Consider the following 22,673-nt stretch of genomic DNA (forward strand, 5'->3'; position numbering starts at 1 on the left):
AACAAACAATCCAATAAAAAAATGGGAAGAGGATATGAATAGACACTTCTCCCAGGAAGAAATACAAATGGCCAACAGATATATGAAAAGATGCTCATCTTCTTTAGCTATTAGAGAAATGCAAATCAAAACGGCAATGAGATACCACCTCACACCTGTTCGATTAGCTGTTATTAGCAAGTCAGGTAACAGCAAATGTTGGAGAGGCTGTGGAGAAAAAGAGTTTTTTTGTTTTTAACGTGAGAGGAGAGGATATAGTAAGATAAACTTCTACATGTTCCCCACTGGGATCCACCCAGCAGCCCAAGTCTTGGGTCAATGCTTAAATCAACCAAACTATTTTTAGTGCCTGAGGCTGACAGACCAACTAAGCTATGCTCAGTGCCCAGGCTGACACTAGAACCCAGTTGAGCCAGTGGCTGCAGGAGGGGAAGAAGGAGAAAAGGGGAAGAAGGAAGGGGAGAGAAGCAAATAGTTGCCTCTATTGTGTTCCCTGACTGTGAATCAAACCTGGGTTGTCCATATGCCAGGCTGATGCTCTATCCGCTGTTCCACACATTCATGATTAATATTCTAAATTAAGTGACTGTTTAGGGTATGTAGGAAATGATATCCATAAGCATTGCCACTTAATTATTGAGACTATTTTAATAGAGGTAGTTGTTACAGTACTCATGGGACCAGCTGTGAGCTGGAGCAATCTGTTCAATTTATAGTATAATTTGAGAAGTTCTAAAATGTGTCCCTTTCATGTCTCAACTTATCTAACTAGTTGACAGTTAATTCAAATAAAGATTCAACCAGCTGTATTACCTGAAATTCCCCTTTCAAAATCCCAATATCTCTGAGAGGGATAGTATATTAAATAGTTTTTAATAGTTAACACTTAATAAAATGATTGAAGTGATTAGTTCTAACAAGATAACTGACATAGTTTAGGTACTAGATGGAATGGAGCATAGATTAAGTGAATACTAGAAAAGGGGAAATGTCTTGCTTATAAGTGGATGCTTAGAGGGTGCCTACATATATGGATCATTACAAAAGAGTATCTGGGAGCCATTCTAAAAAAGTGGGAAGGATCTTCTCTTGTTGGTTCATTTGGATTGCACTTCTCTGTCTTCCCATTTTGAGTGGATTAAAAAACTGTGGTACATATATATAATGGAATACTATGGGGCCATGAAAAAGAAGAAAATATTACCATTTGTAACAACATGGATGGACCTGGAAACTATTATGTTGAGTGAAATAAGCCAGGCAGAGAAAGAAAAATATCATATGACCTCACTCATTTGAGGAATCCAAGGAACAATGTGAACTGAGGAATAAAATTAAATCTGAAGGGAAGAGGGGAGGGAGCTGGTGGGAGGGGAGTAAGGGAGATGTTGAGGGGTTGAGGGGAATATGGGGAGGGGGGATGCATTTGGGGAGACACTAGAATCTATGTAAACACAATAAATAAATAAATAAACAAGCAAACAAATAAATAAATTTTAAAAATAGTGGGAAGAAGTGTAGAGCTTTGAAACTAGAAATTTTGGAAGATCAGCTTCTTCACTTTGTTCTAAAGCCAACTGGAATTATTTCAACTGTTATAAGAGGCTGTGTGCTATTCATACAACCACAGAACATTTTCCTTCCATACCTTAAATATCATTATTAAAGGTGAATTAAATAAAAAGGGAAATGACGGTTGAACCACCTATGTGCCTTTAAAGGTTACCAGAAATGCATTCTCATATTAATATTTTAAATTGCTCGGTCTAGGGCCAATGATTACTTGCCAAGATTTATAAAAGAAAGATAATTAGGAAAAGTAAATGTCAGATGTCATCGTGAACAGGCACGACAAGTCTGAAAAATACAAATAATTAATAAGGAGATGAATGGATAGAGCTTGACCTAAGGAACAAACAGAATGAAGTGACTGGAGAACATAATTTCTTCGGATCTGCATATCATGCTTATCTGGTAGCATGAGCAGCCATAGGAGTGGAAACTGAGTGGCAATTAAATAGCTGAACATAGATTTTTGTTTGACTCTGCAAATTGTTTAATTGTGAGAAATAAGATATAGTCTTATACTTGGAATGGCTATACATTTATTTGTGGGTTTTTTTTGTAAACTGTGAAAGAAAAAGATCATTAGTATTCCTTCAAAGATTATGATTTGGGAGAATAAAAGACTAATAGCTTTCCGTAGGAAGTGGTGTATACGACTTGAGAGCAGGGGTTATGTCTGCCTATTTTGTCATTGTATCACTGGTGGCTAGTGTATTGGCTGGCATAAAATAGGTATTCAGTAAATATCTACTGAATGCAACAATGGTTGAATGAATAGCAAAATTTCTGATTTGTGTTATAGCATCATACAATCTTTTAACCTATGTCTCTTATTGAAAACACTTAACATTAACTCATGGCTTTAATGTTTATATTTTAAAAAGGCATTTTTGAGTTTTTTTTTTAATTTTATAAATAAATTTTTATTTTAATGGGGTGACCTCAATAAATCAGGGTACATACATTCAAAGAAAACATTTCCAGGTTATCTTGTCATTTAGTTCTGTTGCATACCCATCACCTGAAGAGAGATCATCTTCCGCCACCCTCCATCCAGTTCTCTCTGTACCTCTCCCCCTCCCCCTCTCCCTCCTTCCCTCCCCCCACCCCCCCGTAACCACCACACTCCTGTCCATGCCTCTTAGTCTCGCTTTTATGTCCCACCAATGTATGGAATCCTGAAGTTCCTGTTTTTTCTGATTCGCTTATTTCACCCCGCACAATGCTACCAAGACTCCACCATTCCGCTTTAAGAGATCCGATGTCATCATTTCTCCTAGCTCAATAGTATACCATGGTGTATATGTGCCCCATCTTCTTCATCCAGTCCTCTATTTTTTTTACAGTGATTAGAAGCCTTTAAGCAAACTCTTGGCTAATACAGCAAGAATCCATAAAAGAGTAGTGTCCTTAACATGTTCACCAAGTCCAAGTTGGCCCCATCACTATGCCAAATCCCTGAAAAATGCAACCCAACCACAGTTCAGTCTGTTAGGAGCTGTCACAGGGAGCAGGAGTCCAGGAAAATTCCCCACAGGAAAAGTCTGCATGGCACTGGAATTGTTGTCACTATTCTATACTTTGCAGCTCATGTCCAAGTCCCAATGACCGCTGCTTCTAGCTGGTAATGATTCAGGTAGACTGGAAAAAGCCATTTGCAGCATGCGTGGATATGGAGCTTCTGTTCTCCTCTGCCTGGAGAGTTGAGACCAGGTTGCTTTTCCCTGGAGCTCTGTGACTGTGGCATGGTAAAGAGAACCTTGGGATACACTAAGCTGGGTGGCAAAGGTAAATTCATAATACAAGTTGGCAAAAGGAGGAAAGAGAGCTCTAAATTAGGAGTAGGTCCCAGCCTGAAATATGAGTGGGGCATTGAGGTAGGAAGGATAAAGGAAACACTATATATTAAGCAAAGCAGCAGAAAATAGGACTATCAACACCCACAACAGAGATCTTTGAGGGAAGAATAAAAAACCTGACTATTCAGGCAAAACATAGTTAAGTTGCCCTTGTGCAAATGAGATCAGTTTACCTGCTTCTTGGAACAAATACCCTAGGCTCGTCCACAGTGTCGTAGATGGGGCCGACGGCCCTGGGCACCTTCAGCCTTCAGTGGCAAACCCCAGCTTTCTGGGCAGGGTTAGGTCATAGGTGGCTGGAGCAGGGCTGGAAGAGACTGAACCCTCCCTTAGAGGAGCGAGGGGGAAGCCCACCTTCCAGTGTCCCTGTTTCCTCACAGCAGAGGCGTGTAAGCCTGGTAGGCTTTAGCTCAATGACCTTCCTTTCGGTGGCTTTGCTCCGGTGGAGTCTTGACTGCGGGCGGGAGGAAAGAGACAAAGAGGAAGGAGAGGGGGAGGGGTGGAGAGGTGGATGGGCACTTCTCCTGTATGCTCTGGCCAGGAATCGAACTCGGGAATCCTGCACACCAGGCCAATGACTCCGATGGGTCTACCATATCATGCTTTTTACTTAAAAAAAAAAAAATACATTTCTTTTGAATGCTGATGAACAGGAGACACCAAATCTTTTTCGCCTGCAAACTACTACCTTTTTTATTAGATCTAGCTAATAACACTGTTTTGTCTTTTTCCAAATAGCTCCAGATATATGGAAAAGATTTATATAGGCAGATGGGGATCCTCAAACCCCTCAGTGAGATCTTCTGAGAATGGCTTTTAAGATACCTAGAGGCAGAAAAAGCCCAACAGAGATCAGGGGAACTACCAGCTTTTAGGATACACCCTTAAAGGCTCCAATGCCCCAAAGGGGTCTCATAGGATGCCATCTGGGTCCTGCTTCAATAGTGGAAAGGAAGGTCATTTTTGAGTTTTAAAATATAAAATATATTAAATATTTAGAAAAGCATTTTTTCAAAATGAGCTTGGATATGCATGATAAAAGCTCCTTACCCTTTTTCTTCAGGCTCCCTACCCAATTAAGAACTGATTTGGCTTTATTAGAGTTTAATATTATAGTTGACAACTAATCAAACTCAATGACTTAAAACCAGAACAGCCATTTATTTTACTCATGAATCTGCAATTTATGCAGGGCTAGGAGGCCATGACTTATTTCTAGTGCATGTGATATTAGCTAGGTTGGCTTGAATGGGTCTGAAAATCCACTTCTTAATTGGTTCAGCCACTTATATGGCTGATAAGCTGATATTATCAAGCTATTTTGGCACCCACAATCATAGATCAATGGCACATTTTCTTTCATATCTTACATCTCATTATTATGAATATAAACAGAAAAAAAGTGATGGTTGAATCACCTATGTAGCCTTAGTGTAGAAATGTCTTCTCATGTCAGTATTTTAAACTGACATGCTCAGTCTTAAGGTCAGTGCTTAACAGGCCTAGGCTATTGGCCAGAGTTCTTGATTGCTTTCCATGTGGTCCTCTCTAGAAGAATGCTTGAGCTTCCTCACAACATGGAAGCTAAACTCCAAAAATCAGCTAATCTAACAGTGAGAAATGGGAAGTTTCTAGTTTTTTAAGACCTAGGCCCACATATTGGCATATGATTGTATTACCATGATAGAGTATACTTAGATTCGAGGGGAAGGGTATATATCCTACTGCTCAGTAGAAGGGGAATCAGGGAATTTGTAGCCATTTTTAATCTATCATAATTATCTTCTAAATAATCCCTTTGTGGTGAATAAAAAATAATAAACCTCTTTAAGTAAGCCATTTATTGGTGTGTATGCCAGAATTAGCAAGACTTTAAATTCAATAAACTGGTAAAATTAGCTTGTTTTAAGTGTGTGTGTGTGTGTGTGTGTGTGTGTGTGTGTGTGTGTGTGTGACAGAGACAGACAGAGACACAGAGAGAGGGACAGATAGGGACAGACAGGAAGGGAGAGAGATGAGAAGCATCAATTCTTCATTGTGGCTCCTTGGTCTCCTCAGTTGTTCATTGATTGCTTTCTCTAATGCCTTGATGGGGGGGGGGTGGCTACAGCAGAGTGAGTGACCGCTTGCTTAAGCCAGCAACCTTGGGCTCAAGCCAGCAACGTTGGGCTTCAAGCCAACAACCCATGGGGTCACTTGAGCATGATCCCATGCTCAAGCCAGCTACCCTGCACTCAAGCTGGTGATCTCATGCTCAAGTCGGTGACCTCGGGGTTTCAAATCTGGGTCCTCTGTATCTCAGTCCAATGCTCTATCTACTGTGCAACCCCTGGTCAGGCTTTTTCAGTTGTCTTAAGCCTAAAAATTTGCAGGTGATCATACAAGGAGAGGCTTATCAAATTTTTAAAAATTGGTGTAATTATTATTATTGAAGAAGGTGAATTACTATTGAATATTTAGCATCCCATTCAAAGAGTAAAATTATATAACAGTTTTCTACAAAACTGGCCAGGCCAAGCATGGACATTCATATTTGATGAATGACAATAGGCATTTCCAATTTATCACCTTGGCTTCTAAATATTTTATTCTCCTACCTGCATTAATAATGTATATTCCTTCCATGTTTTTGTATCACTAGTGGTGAGAGTTTGACTTGAAAAAAGAGTGTTTCTGAAAACCTATTTTGTAGGCTTTTGGTACGTGAGTGTGAATCTACTGGAAAAAGTATTTGAACACCTTCTGTGTTTTAGGAACTGGTCTGTGTTCTGGAAATACAACAGTTAGCAAAAAGGACAAGGCCCATGCTTGCACTCGTAGAATTTGCATTTCTAATGGATAACGTAGATAATAAACATTAAATTAATATGTGATGTAAATGAAAGTAGTCATAAATAAGATGAAGAACATAGGCATAGTAAGGGAATGGAGAGTTAGATGAGGGAAAGAAGATGTTTAGACAGGTGGTCTGAGAAGGCTCTGTGCCAAGTTGGTTTTTGAGCAGAGACTTGAATGAGGAGAGGATATAGACCTGTTGAATGTCTCTCAGAAGGTTGTTTTAAACAAAAGGAACAGCTGGTGGATGGGCCCTGAAGAGTGAATGGGTTCAGAGTGTTTGAGAAGCACCAAGAAGGCTCGCATGACTGGAGCAGAGGAAGTGAGGGATGATTGATAGAAATTATGATCAATGAGGGAGGCAGTTCTCTGGTTATATGTGTTCTTGGACCATGACTAGGTTGGATTTAAGTCTATGTGTGACCATATATATTTCTGCTGCATGAAATATTAATTGTTTGAAAACTATTTCCATGTGGCGATAATGATGATGATAATGATACATAATAATTCATGTATACTTACTCTGTACTAGATTTACTTTTTACCTTGTTTTATATGAGTTATCTCATTTAGCACAACACTTTTGTGAAGATTCTAGTCCACTTTTAAAGTTATAAATGAGGGTGTAGAAGTCTAGAGAGGTTTAGTAATTGACCCAAAGAATCTAGTAAATGGAAAATATAGTAAGTGAAAAAGTATATACTAATAAAGATTATGCAAAGAAGCTGGTAGAAGTAGGGAGAAGTGATTGAACTGCAGCTCTATTTTGAAGGTAGAACCAAGAGGAATTGGTGATGTATTAGATGTTGGAGATGAATCAGAGTGAATTGAAGAATGACTTGGTAGTTTTCTGGGCTGAGCAACTAGGTGTGGCTTTGCAATTTACTAAGATGAAGAAGTGCATTTGGCTGTTGGAGGAAGGACATTGGAAATTAAGAGTTCTTTTTTGGCCATGGTTAACTTGAATGTCTGTTAACAATCCAAGAATATTTGCACATCAATAATTCAGGGCAGAGGTATGTCATAATAAAGAGAAGCTGTGTATGATTACATACAAACTTTCTGCACTCTTTTTGAAACTTATTTTAATGTAAAAAACATTGAAAATATACATACATTTGAATCTCTTACTTTAAACTATTACTTTGTTTAGTACTCCCCAGTGTAGGACACCATACTCACATGAAAATGGGCGTCAAAAATAGGTATCTTTGTAAATATGTCAAACCTATCGAGATGTTGATTACATTCCTCATTTATTAATGTGGCAAACTTCTAATACATTGGCAGTTTTCTTTATATTTTAGTGCTTAAACTTTTCATTTGAGGAGAATGTATGAATATTTAATGTACCCAAAAAGGTGAAACGTGTAGTAATTTGTTACACTAAAAGCAGTAGTTAGACACTTTGGTAAATATAGCATATTGCAAGCATCTTAGGGAGCCAAACAAGTTAAATATGTCAAAATAATAGGTAGATCTGTGATGTTCATTGACAACTTATAATAGCTGGGTACTATTGCAACACACAATTGTACATTATTTCATTAATCCTAAAAATATCCATTATTTTAAAAACATAAATTCTCTTTATTTTCTTTTCTGGAAATGTGAAATTCCATATTTGTTACATAATTTTTCTGTCATTAATTTGTTAGCATCATTTCTGTGTTTGTTTTTCTTAATAGCACAATGGTGGAATAGAGATGTTAAGACTATGATTACCTCTATTTTTAAAATAGAAATATTCAAAGGCTTAATGACCCAGTTGAGAAATGTCAGCACTATATTCTTCTTAATCAAGTTTAACAAAATATCATCTATCTTGAAAATTGTCTGCACTGGCATCAGAATTTTTAACTAACAGCAAAAAACTGACTAAATACTTATAAATTATAGCTTCCTGTTGTGAAATTATAATTTGTTGTACTCAGAGAACAAAAGTTCTTAAAAAATGATTTTAGGAAAATATGCTAAGTCTCTTAAATTGCTTCACTAGCTTGATTTTATATCGCTTCCATCAAAAGGGATTTTGCTTGATGAAACTGAAAAATGAAGCAACCCATATTTGGTTTAGGGGAGTCATTTTTTTTTTCAAATGCTTAGAGGATGTAGAATGGAAGTAATCATTGTCTGATATTCTACTTATTTGTCAAATGCTTATGGAATGGATGTGATTACTAAACATTGTTAACTAAACCTTAAGGTAAATAAAGTTCTGCCTTCTTCCCAAAGAGCTTCGTGTTAACAAGGGGATGGAATCAAAAGGACACCATAGGGTGGGGGTGGTGTGCAACTGGGGTGTGTTCAGTCTCACCTGAATGCAACTGCTTTTCAAAGCTTTTGGAAGATCACGTAAACATTAGTAGCCTGACAGGATGTGGAGAGAGAAGAGTTAGTAAATTATGAGTTGAAGGAGGGGGTCATCTTTAGGGAATTTCAAAACCCTTTCCCATTTGTAAGCTCCGGTAGATAAATAACATTGGTCTGAAAGCTGGCTTTGCTCTTAATTAAAATGATGGCATAAAAAAATTTACAACACTGGTATACTGACATGCGTTTAATAATTTGAATTTTCAGGCACTCACAAAATTTTATTTTAGCTGTTAATTTCCACTGTGTTTCTCTTCAGATCCTTCTAAAAATGGAACACTTTAATTTGTCTTCACTCCCTATATTTCTTATGTTCTGTCAACATTACTTATAAATAGGGAAGTATTCCAAAAGCTGGAAAGAGCATACATTTCTATACTGGATCATCAATCCCTGGAAAATTCAAATTGATTAGGCTTTATTCAGGAAGACAAGGCTTTAGGATAATTTTAGTCATAGGCTAGAATTTCTTAGACAAATTATAATTGTGGATCATTTAATTCTTCACGAAATCCTGTTAGCCACTCTCAGGTTTTGCCACATTGACTGGAGTGTTGCATTCTCATAAACTCATGTTTATCTTACAGAAAGTAACATTTACTGAATGCATACCAAGTTCCAGGCACTCTTTTCAGGGGTTAATATGTATGAACCCTTCAAGTTTATAAAGACATCTTTGTCCCATTATTCATTGATTGTACCAATTTTCATATTATTTTTTTCACTTGGGATGTTTGTTTCATTTTCATCATTTCTTTTCTTTCAGCTCTTCTTTATGCAACTATTTTTGGAAATGTTACCACAATTTTCCAGCAAATGTATGCCAACACCAACCGATACCACGAGATGCTGAATAATGTGCGGGACTTTCTGAAACTCTATCAGGTTCCCAAAGGCCTTAGTGAACGAGTCATGGATTATATTGTCTCAACATGGTCCATGTCAAAAGGCATTGACACAGAGAAGGTATGGGCTATTATTGTTGTTATTTATTTTCTATTTCAATAGGATCTTCAGATACCTATAGTTTTCCCACTCACATATTGCTTATATAATTGCTTTATGAATGTTACTCTATTACATAAGTAACATATCAATCAATCATGTTATTGAGTGCTTAGAAGGTGCAAAGCACTCAACCATTAATCATCAATTACTACTAGTCATCACACTCGATTTAGAGTTTGTGGTTTCTGAAAACAGCTGATTACTGCATTTCCATAAAACACTCTTATTATCACTCAGAGTAATTTACTGCATTCCTCTCAAACTCTAACAGTGCTGCCATTTCTACTGGTAGAATTTATTGATTTTTCCTTTGACTTTTTTCCCTTTTAAAATTTAGAATGCAACTTTCTTGCTTATAAACTCAAATCTTATATGTTTGCTATCCTCCACTTAAATTTCTTTCCTTTCTCTCACATGTTTATAAAGCAACTTATAATTCTTCGCTTAGCCCACACAAATATTTAAAATGGATGCCATCTTCCCCATGCATTTGGTATCTCTAATTCCTCGCTTATATTTTCATGAAACAAATAAACAAAAAGTTTCCCATCTATCTTATATTAAGGGCAAAGAAGAACTATAACAGCATTGTAAATGAAAAGACATCTGCCAAAGTCTTGGCTTGGGAAGGGGGTATAGGAGATTTACGCTAATTGCATACACAATGAAGGTGAATTTAAAAATGTGTTCTTAGACTACATACCATATGCTATACTTAACAAGAAGAAAACAATAATAGGCATCCAGATCTCTGGTTTAGCTAACAGCCAGGGGGAGGATCCATATGCCTGTTAGGCATTCAGTCACTTGACAAATAAATAGTATACAAAATATATAACTTTAAAGTACTATAACAAAGCATTGAAGTATAGAAACAACACTTAATAGCCAAAACAAAGAGAAGAACTAGATATCTCAGAACTATTATATATTTTACTATGGATAAGAACTGAATATAAGTTAAAGGACACATTGCAAAGATGGAATTGCTATATTATTTAATATAAATATAAAATGAGCTAAAAATCTAAGAAAATATTCAATGAAAGTCTTTCCACACGAGCTAACAAAAATATCAGAAGGACTGAGGGTTAAATGTAAAAAACAAGAAACCATAAACTATTAGAAGAAAATATGTAAATAATTAATTTTTGTGTGTATCAAAGCAATGGAATAATACGTAACAAAGTAATTAATAAATAGATTTGGCTAGGGAATGTAAAAATTCTCATACCAGACACTGAAAATGAAAATGACATTATTTGAAACAAAATATCATAAGTGAATGTTAATTATCTTAATATGTAAAGGTGATTTTATAAGCCAGTAAGAAGTATCAGGGATGAAAATAAGCTGAGTGCACAGGTAATTTATAGAAGACAAAAATACAAATTACTAATAAATGTACAGAAAAATATTATTTTTATTTGTAATAAATTAATATTGAAACAGTAAGAGACCATTTTTAATATGTCAAAAGGACGAGGATAATGCCCAATCTTAGCAAAGTCTGTAGTGTCTGACACTGTCATATAATTTTGATCTGTGTGTAAGTTGGTAGTGTATTGTTTGAAAGCAGTTTGGCCAAGAAAATATTGTAAATTTGTGATATTCTAGAGCTTCATTCTGTGCCTCATTTTTCTGACTATATTCTTTCTTTCAATAATATCATGCAACCTTATGATTTTTAAAATATATGCTAACCCCACTGAAATACACAGATTCATCTTTGATCTGTTCCCTGACGGTAGACTTTTAGATTTTCCTATCCAATTGCCTACTCTTGTCCAGTAAAATTGTCCAGAAATGAACTCCTAATAATCTTTCATAAATCTGCTCCACTGACATTCTTTCTTAGTACAGTTCATGGAAATTCTGCATCTCAGTTGCTTACCATGAAAACTCCCACATTAAAACCTACATCAAATTTTGTTGGCTCCACCTCCAGTTCTTATCACCTTTATTGCTATTACTTGGTCCAAATCACTATCATGTTCTATCTAGGTTATTATATAGCCAAATAACAGTGCTTTTACCTTTGTCTCCATATGATGTATTCTCAAGACAGCAGCCAATGAGCTTATATGGTTTTTATAATAAAGCTTTATTTATATCTATCTATCTATCTATCTATCTGTCACCTATCTATCTATCTGCCCATCCATTCATCCATTTATCTTTCTCTATAAAACTATATGCTATATTCATTTTTACTGTGGGATTTTTTTGATACTAAGAATGAAATTGATTGAGCCTGTTAAAATTACAAGGATGGGAAAGAAAATGAAAGGCTGATGACAGTAATGATATAACTTCTGTAATTACAGTCATGAAATCTTAGAAATATGAATGTATTTGACAATATTATTTTAGTAAACATTCTCAATTTTAAAAAAATTTTGTATTTGATGTTAAAGACTTCTATTATATTGCCTATTCTTCAATAAGCCAAATACTAGCCTTACTACACAGTGTGTCCGTAAAGTCATGGTGCACTTTTGACTGGTCACAGGAAAGCAACAAAAGACGATAGAAATGTGAAATCTGCACCAAATAAAAGGAAAACCCTCCCAGTTTCTGTAGGATGATGTAGCAGCATGTGTGCATGCACAGATGATGACGTAACACCGTGTATACAGCGGAGCAGCCCACGGCCATGCCAGTCGAGATGTGGATGGTACAGAGGAAAGTTCAGTGTGTTCTGTGGCTCCTAAATTCGAATCTGTGACCAAAGTGCAATGTGAATATTGGTGCATTTATAATGAAGCGCCACTACATAGGAATAACATTACTCGGTGGGATAAGCAGTTGAAGGAAACCGGCAGTTTGGTGGAAAAACCCCATTCTGGTAGGCCATTAGTCAGTGACGAGTTTGTAGAAGCTATACGGGATAGCTACCTAAGGAGCCCTAAAAAATAAGTGCATGAGCCCACATCAAACTGCACTGAATAGGTATGAAACTGGGAGAGTTTTCCTTTTATTTGGTGCAGATTTCACATTTCTATCGTTTTTTGTTGCTTTCCTGTGACCAGTCAAATACGGACACACTGTATTTGTTTCACATTTTGTTGTTTCTTTCAAATATTTTATTAATGGTGGGTGTAACCAGGTTTAGCTATGAGTGTATAATGAAAAAGGTTGAAATATAATCTATGAAGCTAAATGTCTTTGTTCTGATACTTCTCTTGTTAGTTCCAAAAGAGCTGTGTTTTTTCAGTTGCTAGTACAATAGAATTTAATGATGCATTGCAGCTAATTACAGAAAAACTTTCACCCCAATTACTGAGATTTCCTTATATTGCTTCTAAATACTTAGTTTTATAGATTTTTTGAATTCAGCTTTAACCCACAAGCAAATTAATCACCGTGATTTAATTCAGTCTTAACTTGCTTTATGTGAATAATGTTTTCTCTGATACAAACTCTGGCATTAAAATAAGTTCTACTGTGGAGATTGTAGCATTTTTATTATAAAAGGTAGCCTTAGGTAATTTTTAAAATATAGAACAGTACATAGATTAATTTTATTTGGTTAAAAGTATTTTATTAACTGCTAATTACAATAGTTGCTTTAGATTCTTTTAAAATGTGACAACCAAAATCCATGTTCTGGGCTTGGCCTCTTGCTAACATTCTGTGCATTTAAAAGACAAGAGAAATGGGTGGAATGAGTGAGGATTTATAAGAGAAGGAGGAGATTATGGGAAAACATAGGAAAAATGACAGTTAAAACTCAAAAATTGTGGCCCTGGCTGGTTGGCTCAGCAGTAGAGCATTGGCCTGGCGTGCGGGGAACCCGGGTTCGATTCCCGGCCAGGGCACATAGGAGAAGCTCCCATTTGCTTCTCCACCCCCCTTCCTTCCTCTCTGTCTCTCTCTTCCTCTCCCGCAGCCAAGGCTCCATTGGAGCAAGGATGGCCCGGGCGCTGGGGATGGCTCCTTGGCCTCTGCCCCAGGCACTAGAGTGGCTCTGGTGTTGGCAGAGCAACGCCCCGGAGGGGCAGAGCATCACCCCCTGGTGGGCAGAGCGTCGCCCCTAGTGGGTGTGCCGGGTGGATCCCGGTCGGGCGCATGCGGGAGTCTGACTGTCTCTCCCCGTTTCCAGCTTCAGAAAAATACAAAAACAAACAAACAAAAAAACCAAAAAAAAAACAAACTCAAAAATTGTATCTTACACTTTGAAATGACTTTACTGGGTTAAGAATTCAAGTGCAGTAGATGGTGGAGACTTTATTTTCAGATCATATGAAAAAATGTGTAACATGTATAATGTATAGACTACGTATTTACCATCATACTGTATTTTCTTCAGCTTGTTTTATAGAATGAAGCCTAAAACTTTACCATTTTCTAATTTTTCAGTGTCTTACTTTTTTTCTTAACATGTAGTTTGGAAAAATCAGTAGAAAGTGCTCTTTAGTCTTCATTTCTTGTTTTATGTGTTTTGTAATAAGCATTAAATATCAGCAGGAAGATCTCATTATGTGAAAAATTCTGGCAGAATTATGCAAAATATTCAGGCACAATTATGTCTTTAGAATGTAAAGGAATTGAGATTTTGAATATTTAAATTCTTGCGTTATTTTTAAACCCAATCAATCATAGAAACACTTTATTTCTTCCAAATATACTAGGCAATATATTTTTTTCTGTAAGTAGAAGTAACTTCTTTTTAATCAGTTTAGTTTGTATTTTTAATTTACAAAAGCATGTATAAATATTTCTTTGTATTCCTAAATTGGAAAAACAGGAATAACATTGTTATACATATATGGCATCATTTTCTTGATTCAATATTTAAATAGTTCGAGAGGTTCCCATTACAATGTACAGCTGAACTCAAAAGTGAAGGCACTTGTCTTCCCAGAAGAATTCCACAGACAGAAGTGCTGGGCTCAATGTGCCATGTAAGTACAGGATATGCACATGCATACAGTGAAAAGAAACTGAGCTGGTCTAAAGATACACTTTTGTCTTTGGATCAAGAGAGGTAAAAGAGGGACAAATACAGTGTGTCTGTAAAGTCATGGTGCACTTTTGATTGGTCACAGGAAAGCAACAAAAGACGATAGAAATGTGAAATCTGCACCAAATTAAAGGAAAACTCTCCCAGTTTCATATCTATTCAATGCAGTTCGATGTGGGCTCACACACAGATTTTTTAGGGCTCTTTAGGTAGCAATCCCATATAGCCTCTACAGACTCGTCACTGACTGATGGCCTACCAGAACGGGGTTTCTCCACTAAACTGCCGGTTTCCTTCAACTGCTTATCCCACTGAGTAATGTTATTTCTATGTGGTGGTGCTTCGTTATAAATGCGCCAATATTCACGTTGCACTTTGGTCACAGGTTCGTATTTAGCGAGCCACAGAACACACTGAACTTTCCTCTGTACCATCCACATCTCGACTGGCATGGCCATGGGCTGCTCCGCTGTATACACGGTATTACGTCATCATCTGCGCATGTGCATATGCTGCCACATCATCCTACAGAAACTGGGAGAGTTTCCTTTTATTTGGTGCAGATTTCACATTTCTATCATCTTTTGTTGCTTTTCTGTGACCGGTCAAAAGTGTACCATGACTTTACGGACACACTGTATATGGTGACAGAAAATGCTTTGACTTTGAGTGATGGGCACACAACACAAGCAATAGTTTATATACTATAGAGATAGTCACCTAAAACCTATGTACTTTTATTGATCAATGTCACCTGATTAAATTTAATTACAAAATAAAAATTTAAAAAAGATGCTTACAATGTTAAAAAAGAGAGAGAGAGATAATACATAATTGTCCCAATACAGTTTGTGTTAATCAGATCATAGATAAAATATTGTGTTCAGTTTCCAGCTGAATATTTAAAAAAATATTATCAGATGGCCACACACTTAAGAAGATAAGAGTGAAGGTATAAAGTTCTGAGAATCTTGTTATAAGTTGAATACTTAGAGAAAATATGGATATTTAGTTTGGCTAATTGGAGACTTGGGGAGAGTTATGACAGGTGACTTAAAATATTTGTGACAATATGGATGGACCTTGAGAATATTATGCTAAGTGAAATAAGTGAGTCACAAAAAGTTAAGAACCATATGATTTTACTTACGTGTGGAATATAAAACTAAAATTCACAGACACAGACAATAGTATATTGGTTACCAGAGGAAAGAGGATAAAGAGGTAATAAAAGGTAAAGGTAGACTTTATCTGAAACCTCACTTTTATTTTTCCTTTTGTGTATCTGAAGTTAAATAAACTAATGCTCAAGGGTTTATTATATGGTCCTGGCAGGCTTGCTCTGTGGATAGAGCGTTGGCCTGGCATATGGATGTCCCAGGTTTGATTTCCGGTGTTTGCACATAGGAGAAGCAATCATCTTCCCCTCCCTCACCCCCTTCTCTCCCTCTTCTCTTCTTGCAGCCAGTGGCTCAGTTGGTTCAAGCATGCGTTGGTCCTAGTACATCAGCCTCAGGGGCTAAAAATAGCTTGGTTAATCCGAGGATTGGCCCAAGGTGGGGGTTTCTAAGTGGATCCAGTCAGGGTACATGCAGGAATCTGTTTCACTATCTCCCCTCCTTAAAAAGGAAAAAAATAAAAGTAAGAAAAGGGAACATTAAAAGTATATGAGAACTTCAATATTTCTTGTGATAGTAATTTGGAACATGCAAGTGAATATATAGTTTGCCGTGACTTTAAAGGTGCTCCAAGCTTTACAGTATTGTTAACTAATATAATTATTAGTAAACTTTTTGCGTGTCAAGTAGAATGCAGTTTTCTCTAGCAAGGATAAGAATATGTTATATCACTAAGTTAAATCTTGAATGACTCAACCCTCTCTCTAGGAATTATATTAAGGGCATTCTTTTTATGTACAATGGTGAAATTACTTTAGTGCTAGTTTGTATTTAATTTTCTCGGCACTGCCACTATCCTTTGAGGAAGGGACAAAGGAATCATTTGATAGTTATAGTCCAGGAGTAAAAGTACAAGTTGTTTGTATGGAGCCATGGATGGCTTGCTCAGTAGCCTGGCTTTATTCTACACCAGGGGTCCCCAAACTTTTTACACAGGGGGCCAGTTCACTGTCCCTCAGACCGTTGGAGGGCCAGACTATAAAAAAAAACCTATGAACAAATCCCTATGCACACTGCACATATCTTATTTTAAAGTAAAAAAACAAAATGGGAACAAATACAATATTTAAAATAAAGAACAAGTAAGTTTAAATCAACAAACTGACCAGTATTTCAATGGGAACTATGCTCCTCTCATTGACCACCAATGAAAGAGGTGCCCCTTCCAGAAGTGCAGCGGGGGCCAGATAAATGGCCTCGGGGGGCCGCATGCGGCCCGCGGGCCATAGTTTGGGGACCCCTGACCTACACCATGAGGAGTAGGTTTCATGCTTCTGAATTCACAGCTGTGATGGAGATACTGCCACCCACCTTATTTAGTTAGATTGAGGATTAAGAGTGCCCATATAGTGTCTGTATAAGATAAGCAATAATAAGTGTTAACAAATAATTTAGACTATGGCAGTTATAATAGATTTCTTCCTTTAGCAGTCATAAACTACAAGAACCTGGCACTATTTTTGATCTTAGTCTTTGCTTTGGTATTTGGTATGTACTGTTGTCTTTAAATACAGATGTAAATGGAACCTCAGTTGCAGAGTAATTTGGGTGAATAAAATATTTTTATATACATACACATCAAATGCAAAGACACAAATATAATTTAGACTTTTGGGAAAAATTAAATCATGAATGAATCCACATGCCACAGATGGTGTCACCGTGTGAGGAGGTGTTTGATCTAACCTAGTATTTTGTTCTGAGCTGCCTTGATTGATCCATTTTCAAACTGTCACTAGAGTAAATGTACAGAAATAGCTATGAAAACACCTATTTTTGAATGAGATTCTAGTGCTTCCTACACAGCTCTTGCAGTTTACTAGAAAAAGTAGGATTATGCAGATGGTTGGATTTTATAAAATGAACTTTTAAAAAAAGATATTTTTATTTCTGTGATTTATGTTGTTGGTATCCTCTGACTATGTTTGTTATGGTTTATTTTTCTTCTAAGACTGTGGTTATCTACTCCCCAGTCCGTCTCCTATCTCTGTTATGATTTTGTTGACAGTGCCTAAAAGATGCCCATCCTTTGGCTGAGGCCGATTGCTCTTGCTTTTGAGTTCATCTATATTCAATGAAATACTGAAAAGCCAGTTTTAGCTCCTTTACTAGTAGTGCCAAATAACCACAGGTTGTCCCTGTCTGGCACAGTAGAAGGCAGCAAAAGGGTGGAGAAAATAAAGCAAAAGAAAAGAAAAGAAAAATGAAAGTGGTTATGTAAGCAAGATTCCCCTGATGGTTCACTGTCCATGGCCTCAGATGGCACTTTATTCCTTGCTCCTGGGCGTGATCCTGGAGTTGAGGAGAGGGACACATGGTGATATGACCTGGAAGCTTTCTCCCAATTTTGCTTTTTATGAGTCTTGACCTATCTTGAAATCCTCAAACATTCTCTTTTTTTTTTCTTGTATTAACATTGTTCTTCATTTCATTATGTCTTGAATTTTCTTGAGCAAGTCTGCACTTCCCTAACTTCTGCTGAGATATGTCTGAGACATAGAAATGTTAATTAAGGGAGAATCTATATTATTATAGAATTTATATATAAGAAAATACCCACCTTTTAAAATTTGCATCCACATTAAAGGGAACAACGGTTTTGTAGGGTAGTGCAGTAATTGCTATTAAGTGGTAAATCAAAATAAATACAATCCTTGCTCTTGTGTTGAACAATTAGTAAGTTCTGTTCTCAATTTACTAATATGGAAATTAGCTATAAGAGAGTAAATGACTTGCCTTAGGTCACATACAGAGAACCTTGGATTTGTCAGCATTCACGGTAAAAGAGGATATTCTCTAAAGAAAAACTTTGAGCATAAGTAAATGCATTGTTCCTTCACATTCTGTGCTTTGAGATATAGTGAAGTCTGAATGCTTATAAAATGTACAACTATGTTATCTTTGATTACTACTTGGTTAACCCATAAAAGGTATATAATTTTACTAAACTGATTGGTATTATTACCAGTAGGAACACTGAAATTTGGAATCTTAGTAACCTTACATTGCCTAAACTAAGATGTATATTATGTAGATTATTATTAGGGCTTTCCAATATTGAAAAAAGTTCTTGCACTCTTATAGTTGGAGTTATAAAAAGCTGCTTTTATTTGTATAGATGCTTAATATGTAACATTTCAAGAATACATACAAATTATATACATATTTTTGTTAAATTCCCTTAAGAAACCAAGTTCCCTTAAGAATAATATTTTAATTAACAGATTTCAGAAAGCCATAGGATCTTAGTTAAGCCAACAACAATATAGTACCACTATAAGAAATACTGAATGAATACATATATTAACAGTGGTCCTGCCATCAAACTTATTAGGTATATGAGATACATAGATACAACAAAAAGACCTGGTTCTGTAATCTAAATTTGGTAGAACACTGGAGCTAATATTTTTGAAATTAAATTTATCTTTAATTGGTCTTAAGAAAGTTTTTGTAATAAATCCCTCTTAAAAACTCTCAGAAGTAGTTTCATTTACTTGGTTTCTTTTTAAAAATATTTTTATTAATTTTAATTTATTGTGTTTACATGGATTCAAATGTCCCACCGAATACAACTCCCTCTCCCCCCACCCATGTTTCCCCCCCCCCTTGCTCCCCTTTCCTCAACACCCTCCCCTCCTTCCCTCTGGGATTTGTGGTCTTGCTATCTATATCTCTATATTATGTATATATAATTTCATGAATCCCTTTACCTTCTCTGATCCCATCCCCTCACCCCCCCTCCCTCTTACTGCTAACCCTCTGGTCCCTGTGATCTCTCCTCTGCCTCTATTTTGCTTGTCAGTTCTCTTTGTTCATTAGATTCCACATATAAGTGAGATCATATCATATTTGTCTTTCTCTGCCTGGCTTATCTCACTTAGTAGAATAGTCTCCAGGTCCATCCATGCTGTCGCAAAAGGTTAAAGATTTCCTTCTTTTTCGTGGCCACATAGTATTCCATTGTGTATATGTACCACAGCTTTTTAATCCACTCATCCACTGACGGACACTTGGGCTGTTTCCAGATCTTGGCTATTGTAAACAATGCTGCAGTAAACATGGGGGTGCATGTCTTCTTTTGAATCAGTGATTTGGTATTCTTTGGATATATTCCTAATGGTGGGATAGCTGGGTCAAAAAGCAGTTCGATTTTTAATTTTTTGAGGAATCTCCATACTGTTTTCCACAGTGGCTGCACCAGTCTGCATTCCCACCAGCAGTGCAGGAGGGTTCCCTTTTCTCCACATCCTCACCAGCACTTATTCTGTGTTGTTTTATTAATAAGCGCCATTCTGACTGGTGTGAGGTGGTATCTCATTGTGGTTTTAATTTGCATTTCTCTAATGATTAGTGATGTTGAACATTTTTTCATATACCTATTGGCCATCTGTATGTCCTATTTGGAGAAGTGTCTGTTCAGTTCTTTTTCCTATTTTTTGATTGGATTGTTTACCTTCCTGGTGTTGAGTTTTAGAAGTTCTTTATAAATTTTTGTTATTAACTCTTTATCAGATGTATTGGCCAGTATGTTCTCCCATTGTGTGAGTTGCCTTTTTATTTTATTCATATTGTCTTTTGCTGTGCAAAAGCATTTTAGCTTGATATAATCCCATTTGTTCATCCTGTCCTTTATTTCACTTGCCCGTGGAGATAAATCATCAGATGTTGTTACAAGAGATGTCGGAGAGTTTACTTCCTGTGTTTTCTTCCAAGATGTTTATGGTTTTACAACTTACATTTAAATCTTTTATCTATTTTGAGTTTATTTTTGTGTATGGTGTAAGTTGGTGGTCTAGTTTCATTTTTTTGCATGTACCTGACCAGTTTTCCCAACAACATTTGGTACTTGGCTTTTGAGGGCTATTGTAAAAGGTTCAAAACAAAACAATCAAATAAGAAATGTAACTAATATTTCTTTCTTGATGCTTTATTTTTAAAATATTTTATAGGAGAGTCAAAAGAGCTCATAGAAAAACCCAAGTCTTAATGTTCTGACCTTTACTTTCTAACTAGAAAAATGTATGACCTGAGATTATTATTTAATCTTAAAATAACACCTTTCTTTATTGGCAATTGTACATAAGAATATTGTGTTAAAGCATGAATCATTTCACACAAGCAAATTTCCTAGTTGATTGAGACTTGTATTTTTCTGCAGAATTATTAAGAAGGACCTTAAAAGCCTTTTAAATGAATATTTTTCTTTAAGGCATATGTAAGAATATTATATATTATGTAAATTAGGACAATATTTTTATCATAGAGAAGCACTACATTGCCTCATGAACTTAAAGATGTACTTGTTTAATCCCATAATTCCAAATACCATAACAGAGAAAGACAGTCTGGTTATTATAGTTTTAAGGATGACCTCTTAAAATAGTATACCAAACATAACTTATCCTTATGTTTATATTTGTATTGAGTTTCACACAAAATTATAGACTTCACTCATAAAATTAAAATCAGTATAAAACAAGACAACAGACATACATAAACTTCTACATGAACACATATAGGTAAAGGATGAAACACAGTAGAGTTATATCCAACCACCTGGAGTGCAACTGTTACTAAACTTGGTCATATCGAGCTTTTGATTTCCATGACAACTGAATTAAAAAGAGAAATGCTCTCTATTAAAGGAAGCAAACACATTTGTCTAAAGAGTTAAATATTTTCTACTGCCATTTAACTCAAAAAGGACTTAGTCATGTAAAGCTTTTTGTTTGCAAGCAATAGAGCATCTATTGGTTAAGATCAGGATCAACAACTTTTTGTATACAGGACCAGATAGTACATAGTTTAGACTTTGTAGCCATGTAGTCTTTGTTCCAGCTATGCAACTTCACCACTGAAGAATGAAAAAAGCCATAGATAATAGGTAAATAAATATATGTCCAAATAAAAGTGTTATTTATGGGCACATTAATTTGAATTCCATATATTTCCACATGTCATAAAATATTATTTTTCCTTTGATTTTTTTTTTTTTTGTATTTTTCTGAAGCTGGAAATGGGGAGGCAGTCAGACAGATTCCCACATGTGCCTGACCGGGATCCACCCAGCATGCCCACCAGGGGATGATGCTCTGCCTATCTGGGGCATCACTCTGCTGCAACCAGAGCCATTCTAGTGCCTGAGGCAGAGGCCATGGAGCCATCCTCAGCGCCCTGGCCAACTTTGCTCCAATGGAGCCTCGGCTGCAGGAGGGGAAGAAAGATACAGAGAGGAAGGGGAGGGGTGGAGAAGCAGATGGGTGCTTCTCCTGTGTGCCCTGGCCGGGAATCGAACCCAGGACTCCTGCATGCCAGGCTGACGCTCTACCACTGAGCCAACCGGCCAGGGCCTTTCCTTTGATTTTTTTAACCATTTAAAAACTTAAAAGCCATTCTTAGCTCACTGGCCATACAAACATAGGAGGTGGGCCAGAGTTGGCCCTCAGAGCTTAGTTTGCTGACTTTTGCTATTATTAAATCTCTAGTGAAACTGTCATGCTTCTATTCTAGTTAGGATTGCAATATCTCTACCCCTAAGTCCTTAAGTACTTAAGTCCCTGATTTAGTTTTCTTCAGAAAATTTATCATAATTTGAAATATTATATGTATAGTTTATTTCTTTATTTGTTGATTGGGTCATATTAGAATAAACATTTTATGCAGACAAAGAATTTTGGCTCTTTTGTTCTCTGTTGAATAATTAGCACATAGAAAAATGATTTGTACATGGTAGATGCTCAATAAATATTTATTTTATCAATAAATATAACTCTAGGATATATAATTTGGTAGCCATTAATATATATAAGGCCATGAAGATCTAGCTGTAATCACTCAGAATGATATTATAGCTAGGAAAGAGGAAAGAGCATAAGTTCAAGG

General features: G+C 36.3%; 1 protein-coding gene across 1 annotated transcript in view; it reads left to right on the plus strand.

Moving 5' to 3' along the window:
* KCNH5 (potassium voltage-gated channel subfamily H member 5) overlaps nt 1-22,673 on the plus strand; it is a 314,219-nt gene that overhangs the window by 180,549 nt on the left and 110,997 nt on the right. The window contains exon 8 of the mRNA XM_066342396.1: nt 9,403-9,602. Within this exon, the coding sequence (XP_066198493.1) occupies nt 9,403-9,602 (200 nt within the window). The remainder of the gene's footprint in view (nt 1-9,402; nt 9,603-22,673) is intronic.

The sequence above is a fragment of the Saccopteryx leptura genome, chromosome 6, assembly GCF_036850995.1.
Source record: "Saccopteryx leptura isolate mSacLep1 chromosome 6, mSacLep1_pri_phased_curated, whole genome shotgun sequence".
NCBI lineage: Eukaryota > Metazoa > Chordata > Mammalia > Chiroptera > Emballonuridae > Saccopteryx > Saccopteryx leptura.